Source organism: Anneissia japonica, unplaced genomic scaffold (assembly GCF_011630105.1).
Source record: "Anneissia japonica isolate Jap-2015-1 unplaced genomic scaffold, ASM1163010v1 scaffold284991_len216595_cov187, whole genome shotgun sequence".
Lineage (NCBI taxonomy): Eukaryota > Metazoa > Echinodermata > Crinoidea > Comatulida > Comatulidae > Anneissia > Anneissia japonica.
Window position 1 is genome coordinate 21,147 of NW_022758676.1, and position 8,915 is coordinate 30,061.

The 8,915-nt window shown below is 31.9% G+C and overlaps 1 protein-coding gene across 1 annotated transcript in view; it reads right to left on the reverse strand.

Moving 5' to 3' along the window:
* LOC117125315 (adhesive plaque matrix protein 2-like) overlaps positions 1-5,533 on the reverse strand; it is a gene marked incomplete at its 3' end in the record, with an annotated part of 26,522 nt that extends 20,989 nt beyond the window's left edge. The window contains exons 1-3 of the mRNA XM_033271782.1: positions 5,210-5,533; positions 4,491-4,512; positions 3,668-3,778 (exon numbers count right to left, since the gene is read on the reverse strand). Coding sequence (XP_033127673.1) covers positions 3,668-3,778; positions 4,491-4,512; positions 5,210-5,257 — 181 coding nt within the window. The remainder of the gene's footprint in view (positions 1-3,667; positions 3,779-4,490; positions 4,513-5,209) is intronic.
* Between the last annotated feature and the right edge of the window lie 3,382 nt (positions 5,534-8,915).

Sequence of the window (8,915 nt, forward strand, 5' to 3'; positions counted from 1 at the left end):
TATTGTAATATGTGTTTGCAGGACCATATTGTAAAACAGCGGTAAGATCTCGCCTGTATATGTTATCCTGCCTAAAGATGTTTTAAATAAAAAATAAAAATAAATAAAATATAAATTTTAAAATCTATCTGTCTGTCTATCTATAATAATAATAATAATAATAATAATAATAATAATAATAATAATAATAATTGATTGATTTATTTATTTATTTTCCACATAATGAACAAAAAAAAAACATATACATGATCAAACATATTCAAAAAATCTATGTGGATGGAGACCACAATAAGTTTTAAAAAAAAGTTTAAGATTTGGCCACCATTAAAATAAAAATAAAATACAAAAACTGAAAACATAAACATGTAGTCTGGTTTCTATACATAAGGTAGAAGGCTTAATTACCATACATCGAGACCAGATATCGTTTGATATTAAGTTTAAAAGAAGAAAAACTGGGTAAAGATTTTAAAAAAGGGTCAAGGGAATTCCATAACTTAGGTCCATTATAAAATATTGATTTTTTTTTTCTAAGAGAAGATATACATTTTTTTGTTGTAATATTGTTTTTTGAAAAGCTGGTTGGATAGTTATGAATTTCAGACTGTTGGGTTGGGAATAATAGGGTAATATGGATTGGGAGTGTATTACTTATAAATCGATACATAAAATTATAGGTTTGTAGTTTGTTTAGATCAAATATATTAAGTGTTTTATATTTATAAAATAAAGGTTTAGTGTGTGTATTACGACTTGACCCTTAACAAGTCCTTAAAAATGCTATCAATACTAGTGGTCTCAAGACTTGTCCAGGGGCATAGTTATGTGTGTTTATCAACTGTGGTGGCCCACGAGAGATTACAATATTAATATAGGGTAGGACTAAGGTATTGTGTAATGATAAAAGTATATGTAGGGGAAAATCATTTTTTAACTTATTCATGACACCAATATTTCTAGAAATAATTTTAAAAATTTTGTTACGATGAGGTTGCCAGGAAAGCTTGGAATCTAATGTTACACCGAGAAATTTTGTTTCACTGACCTGGTTAATAATATTATTATCTATTTTTAAAACATGATTATGGTCTTGTTTTGTTTTGTGATTAAAAAGAATAAAATTAGTTTAATTATGTTCAATGATAATTTATTTAATTTAAACCAGTTGGATACCTTGCTTAATTCAGTGTTAGTAATTTTAAAAAGTTCTGATAAGTTTTTGTTTAAATAGAAAAAAGATTGGTGTCGTCAGCAAACAGAACAAAACCTAATAATGATGAACAATTTGAGAGATCATTAATATAAATTAAAAATAATAAAGGACCAAGTATTGACCCCTGTGGAACACCACAGTTGATTTTAGAAAGAGGAGAATTATAAGAGTCAACAGAAACAAATTGTTGTCGATTGCCAAGGTAGCTTCTAAATAGAATGAGGGCAAGGCCTCTGACACCATAACGTTCAAGTTTGTTTAGTAAAATGCTATGATCAATAGTGTCAAAGGACTTGCTCAGATCAAGAAAAATACGAGCTGTGAAATAATTATTACCAATAGCTTTGAATAATAGCAAAATCAGTTGAAAAGAATTTTCTAAAATCATATTGGCGATTATGAATAATATTGTGCTTATATAAAAACCGAAGCAATCTGTTGTAAATTAGGCGCTCAAGGATTTTGGAGAAACAAGGTAATAAAGTAATAGGTCTGTAATTAGTAAACACATGAGGATCACCTTTTTTTTATAAATAGGAACTACCTTGGCAATTTTTAGGGCATCAGGGAATGTTCCCTTTCCAAAGCAAAGATTAAAGATATAACATAAAGGTTTTGAAATTTGATTGGATATACGTTTGACAACATTGTTTGATATTTCATCATTTCCAGGACTCTTATTAATGTTTAAGCTTTGGATAATTTCTATAATTTCGTATTCAGTAACTGTGGGTTTAAAAAAAAACGAATCAAGAAGAGGTGGGTTAAGAAAGCAAGAGAAATGTTGATTAGTTTGAATATTAATTTTTGCTGCAACATCTGGTCCGATGTTTACAAAATAGTCATTTAGTTTTTTAGAAATAGTATGGGAGTCTGTAATTTTTGATCCATTATGTAGGAAGTATGACGGGGAAATAATCAACAGCAGATCAGCGCTTAATATCACAAACACCTGGATGGTGATGGGATCTCTTAATCCTTATCACTCTCCTGAAGGCAAGGCGACAATAATAATAATAATAATAATAATAATAATAATAATAATAATAATAATAATAATGATAATAATAATAATAATAATAATAATAATAATAATAACAATAATAATAATAATAATAATAATAATAATAATATTAATAATATTAACTTTTTTAATGTGGGTGTCATATATTTTTAGAAACTTATTTGCAAATGAATTGTAAGCATCATTAGGATTATCGTTGTTGTAAATATCGAACCAGACACTACAAGGAAGATTATTACTTAGAGAGGAAATTGTATAATCATTTATTTTCCTACATAGAGTATTTTATATTATTATTAGACAGAGAATGAGATAAATTTGAATGAGCAATAGAATAGATAGGAAAGTGATCAGATATGTCAGAGTAAAGAATGCCAGGAGATATTTTAGTTTGCATGTTGTTAGTAAATATATTATCGATAAGGGTGGCAGTTTTAGTTGTAATTCGAGTAGGTCTATGGCTTAGGGGATATAAATTATAATTAAACATATTACCAAGAAACTCAGAGGATTGCTTATGTGTACTATACTTAAGTAAGTCAATGTTAAAGTCTCCGGCAATATAGGTTATTTTATTTTCATTATTTATTACATCTAGAAGAAATGATATATCAGAATTAAAAGTAAGCAATGATAAGTCCGGTACTCTATAGACTGTCCTAATATTCTTAGGTTCAGTCTTTATTTCAATAAAAAAAAAATAGATTCAGCAGTTGTAGAGATTAAATTAGAAAGATCATTACGAACTGTGTATGGTAAATTCTGGTCCAGATATATGGCAACACCACCTCCCGTTCTATTGGTTAGAAGAATGTAAGAGTGAATAACCTGATATGTCGTAAAAAGAAAAAAACAGTTTTAATATTGTTAAAAAGGGTTTCAGAGAAACATAAAGCAGAGAAATTATGGTCCAGCGTACTTAGGAAGTCTGTTATTTTATTATAATGATTTACCAAACTTCGAGAATTCATATGAAAAATACTAATAGTAGAGTCTCACGTCACGCAGTAGCTTCGATCGTTTTATGGTCAGATTTTCATGCAAAAAATATTGTGTGCCCTTGAAACGTTTTTTTTTTACCTTAAAAACATCGCTTCTCTTTTTATAATTTGTGAATTTAATGATTATACTCCTAGGTTTAGCTTCGTCAGTGCCCCTTTTGTGGCCCAGTCTATGCGACCTATCAATGTCGGCACTGTCAATGCAGGCATTTAGCTTCTCTTTAAATACTTTAATCACTTCCGTGTCCGTATTTTCATTTGAGGTTTCTGGGACACCATGTAGTATTATCTGTACAACAGAATGATGATATGATGATGATATTGATAATGATGATAATAATGACGATGATGTGTTTGTTCCCATGAATCATGTTCAAATCAGTCATCTCAATAGTGTTCACTGATCGATTTTTATTAAGCGGCACTCACTTATGTTACAAGTTGCTCCCATATGGCCTGTGCCTCTGCAATCACAAGTAAACGAGCCATCACCATTGTCGGTGCACCGCCCATAGTTGAGACAAGGATTGCCATCACACGCTGACGATATAAATATATATGTTATATTTTACAAAAGCTTTACCTAGAAATCAAATATTCATACTTGGTTTTGTGACGCCTAAATTACAATGACAATGGTTCTTCAGAGAAGAATATATACAATCAATATATAAGTATTATCCAAGTGTAACCATACGTTCCGCTACAATAATAGCCATAACCATGCAATATATCTCGCTCGCCTATAGGGCCTAATGTAAATATAATTTAGATTAATATTTTGCATTGTTATTGTAGTTGACAAGTGATGTTTTTTCAATCAGACTTAACTACTCTAAAAGCTTTGCAAACGACTTTTCTCTGTTAGGCTTAGGCGTATCTGTATCATTACTAGCATGTCTTAAACAGGAATTAATATAACATTTATTTTAATCAGTGGTCAGGCCTACAATTTGGTCTTAGGCTTAATATTATTATGCAAATATTATATTATTTTGCATATTAAGTATTAAGTCAACAAATAGTTTAATTGTATGTATTATGAATAATACCTGCCATTATCCAACAAAGAAGTCAAACTGGTAGTTCAGGGTCAGCTAATGTGCTCCATTAGCTTCATTTCCTCTGGCTCTTCATCTGCTCTTAGGCCTATATATAGTTATTTTATTATATTTCACTTTTATTATATTTTACTTTATTTTTATTTACATGTATAAAGAAATTTATTGATTACGGTACTGCCGAAACCTACCTTGGCTATTGACCAATGAGCTCTGTAAACAATAGAAAAAAAATAATAGGCCTATAGTTGTTTTTTTTTATATACACAATTCCTTCTAATTTCTAGATATAATTCCTCTATTAAACTGTAACGTAGGCCTATACGGTACTGTAACACACGATACAACTTTACGGGTTGAGTACCAAAGAATTTATATTTTGCCATATAATGAACATAGATTATGGCTTGACTCAAAAGATCTGAATAATATTGATATATTTCTTATTTGTTAATAATACATCCTTACAGTTTATTTCATACAAAATAAAACAGAAGAGGAATTAAAATATCAAATAAATGTACATTAACCTGTGTGCACACAAAACTAAAACACACACAATTCCTTCTAATTTCTAGATATAATTCCTCTATTAAACTGTAACGTAGGCCTATACGGTACTGTAACACACGATACAACTTTACGGGTTGAGTACCAAAGAATTTATATTTTGCCATATAATGAACATAGATTATGGCTTGACTCAAAAGATCTGAATAATATTGATATATTTCTTATTTGTTAATAATACATCCTTACAGTTTATTTCATACAAAATAAAACAGAAGAGGAATTAAAATATCAAATAAATGTACATTAACCTGTGTGCACACAAAACTAAAACCCCTTGACTATAAACTGATCTATGTCAGCCTACGCTCAATAATTGCATTTTCACAGTTAAACTCACCATGACTAACAGTACCGCAACAAGGTACAAGCCTAAATTCCCTTGCATTGTTAATGTTGAAGGCTTGCTTCAGTAGGTACGATCCGCAACACGTTAATGTGCTATGCTGTTTAGGTTAGAAGCCAGCTATTGATGAACGACGCTAAATATTGATTATCGATTGGTATAACATATGCAACCAAACTGATCCGTCGATGATGATGAAACCCTTTTTTAAAAGAAATTTTAAGAAATTAGGTTAACCAACATTTTTTTGTTGTTGTGTCAGAGATGTTTCCATTTTTAGTAAGGTGGAGATATTTATCCAGTGCAGTCGTCCATGTAATTCACTTACGGTACGGTTTGCTTAACTGCTATTTTACATTCCGTTGGTTTATACTGCCATGATATATTGCTTGTGGCTATTTTTAACTATTTGTCCTTTTTACATTAGGATCTTTTATAATCGTTTACAATGATTCTTAATATCTTTTTAACATTGAATATTTAACGTATTGTATTTTAACGTTTTGTATCGTGTTCTAAATATCTTAACATACAGTATGTTAAGTAGTACTTGGCAATGTGTGTATTCAAACAAAATATATTGCCATTTTAATATACATTTGTATTTTTTATTGACAAGTCAATAAATAAATCTTGAACTTGTTGTTATTATGAACAGTGTATGTCGATATATTTGTGGTTGTAAGCCTTTAACTCATTGTAGTAAGGTGCTATTTTTGAACGGTATTATATAAACTTTTATACACGTACCGGCACGACTGGCTCCATATTAATTGACTCTATATAGAAAATCGATAAAATAAGCCTTTAAATTGTCTTATTTTTCAGAGGCTCCCCCCCCCACCCCAATGCCAATGTATCATCAGTCTGTATCATGGGAGTGTTTTAACCGGTATCACTACTGTATACTAAGAGTGTTTTTTTTTAAAATTTATTTATATCTTTGACATGTTCAAGCTTGCGGTACATCACGTAGGAAGTTGTGAATAGAACTGTTGTAGTTGAGAAAGTCTCGACGTTTCGATTGAGATGCTTCAATGGTCTTCAAAAGAATAATTTTTGCAGAAATTCCAAACAGAGAAATACATATTGACACTCTAGAAGGACCAGAGAAGCCATAGAAATTCAAAAACACATTTGTCATTAGCGATATTTGGCTGTCCATGTTTAATCGGACCTAGCTAAGCAGCCCCACCTTTTCCCGCCTTACTGGAACTATGCCTTTGGTTTTTGGTCGTTCCCATCCCCTTTCTCACCCAACTGGAACTAAGCCTTTGTTTTGGACGTTCCCATCCCCTATGCCGCTAGCATTATTTTTTCCCCAATACAGTTCAGGCAGAAATTATAGAGGGCACTATTTAAGGTCATTTAGGTGAACTGATAGCATGAATAATGCATGCCTGCATGCTTGACACCTCTCGCGAGTCGCAAAAGTGGTGCGGTGCGGGTGTTCGCTGCTTGTGGAATATGAAAGCTACGGCGCTGTTAGGGCATGGAGGAATTTAGAAACTAAACTAATTCCTCCATGGTTAGGGTAGGGTAGGCCAAATCTCTTTGGAGTGTATACAGTCGATACAGAGTGTGACAGGGACGTATACAGGGGGGGGGGTGAGGTGGTGTGCCGTGGGTGTCTGAGGCCAGGTCTTTCAAATACAGAAATGTGATATTGTATGGTTCAGTTTGGTTTTTATCGTTTTGCAAGCTCTATAAAGTTTTGTTTTAATACTACAGTACTACTAGTATTAATAATAATAATAATAATAATAATTATGATGATGATAATGATGATGATGACGATGGTGATAATAGATAATAATATTAATAATATTAAAAAGTGAAGAAAATTGTGCTAAAGGCGAAAAAGTAAGTTGTGATTTGTTGATCAAAATTATTATAGGGCCTAGTATAGTTAAAGCTTAGTAAGCTATTAGTTAGGCCTAAATTGTTTTGGATATTAAGTAGATTCCTTTTGACTATATAATGGTGATTTGATGATGATGAATTTTACAACCAAGTGGAGAGGAGAGTGTATACAGTCGATACAGAGTGTGACAGGGACGTATACAGGGGGGGTGGGGTGGTGTGCCATGGGTGTCTGAGGCCAGGTCTTTCAAATACAGAAATGTGATATTGTATGGTTCAGTTTGGTTTTTATCGTTTTGCAAGCTCTATAAAGTTTTGTTTTAATACTACAGTACTACTAGTATTAATAATAATAATAATAATTATTATGATGATGATAATGATGATGATGACGATGGTGATAATAGATAATATTAATAATATTAAAAAGTGAAGAAAATTGTGCTAAAGGCGAAAAAGTAAGTTGTGATTTGTTGATCAAAATTATTATAGGGCCTAGTATAGTTAAAGCTTAGTAAGCTATTAGTTAGGCCTAAATTGTTTTGGATATCAAGTAGATTCCTTTTGACTATATAATGGTGATTTGATGATGATGAATTTTACAACCATAGTGGGTCTGAGGTGGTTGTGAAATCACGGCTTTGAAGTATATACTGTAAATCCCACACAATTTTTATATTGGGTCCACAAAGAATGGGTCTATACATTTTCAAAAATAGTTCAAAATTATGCTGTTTTAGCAAAAAATGAGTCCTGCTTTTGAAAAATGGGTAGAAATTTCTTATATTTTCGCGTAAAAATTTTTTTTAAAGAAAATAGGTATAGATTTTTCATATTTTTGCGTAAAATAGGCCCACTTTTAAGAAAATGGGTCCACATTATTTGAAATTACGCGTCAAGTGGGTCCACAATGATATTGTTCCACACTGTTTGAAAATCCTGGCTACAGCATTGTATATAACAGTGATGTGATGATGATGAATTTTACAAAAAATGTAATTTTCTGGTCATCTGGAGGTACTATTTCCTCAAATTTTTGCACCTCAGACCCAACCATAGTGGGTCTGAGGTGGGTGTCGGCTTACGAAATGTCCCCCCACCCAACCTCCACCTTTCAAAACAAATTGCGCCTTCCTGGGTATAACATTAAACTCCATCAAGTCGACACCTGACTCAGAGTATGTCTTAGTGACTGCTGATAAGGTGAGAGTGCATAAATTTGTTTTTAGGATGTGATCATGGTGGGGCTGAGGTGGGTGGTTCCTCAATTTGTAAAAGTCCATCCCTGGGTCACCTCTCCCTGGATCCACCACTGTTCAGTTTTATATAATTATTTTTGGGCTTACTAATATTATTTATAATGCATTTATTGTATAAATTTTTTTATAAATAAATTTTCACTTTATCATCTCAGAACAGCCCCCCACGGGGTCCTACGTAACTCGCATAACGGCTCCCCACCCCCACCCCCACCCTTTCAAAATCCTGGCTATGTCCCTGGAGTGCGAACTACCGTAATTGACTATTACTGTAATTACAATTCTCTATGCCTAGGTAGTGTTTACGTACAACATGGTCTTTGAAAGTATAAAAAGGCAGCGTTGAATTTCTGGTCGATTATTTGAGTAGTATACTACTGATTCTAAAGGATAAACGTTTAGAAATGCTCGGACACACAGGTACAATTATATGTACTGTATTGTTTTAATGTTGACTTCTTACAAACATTTCGTTCATATTCAATATGAATAAAGGCATACATTTAGCAAGCAGTTATATTATCACTAATTTTACGATATTCTATACACATGATATGACGTACTGTTTGGCTGTGTCT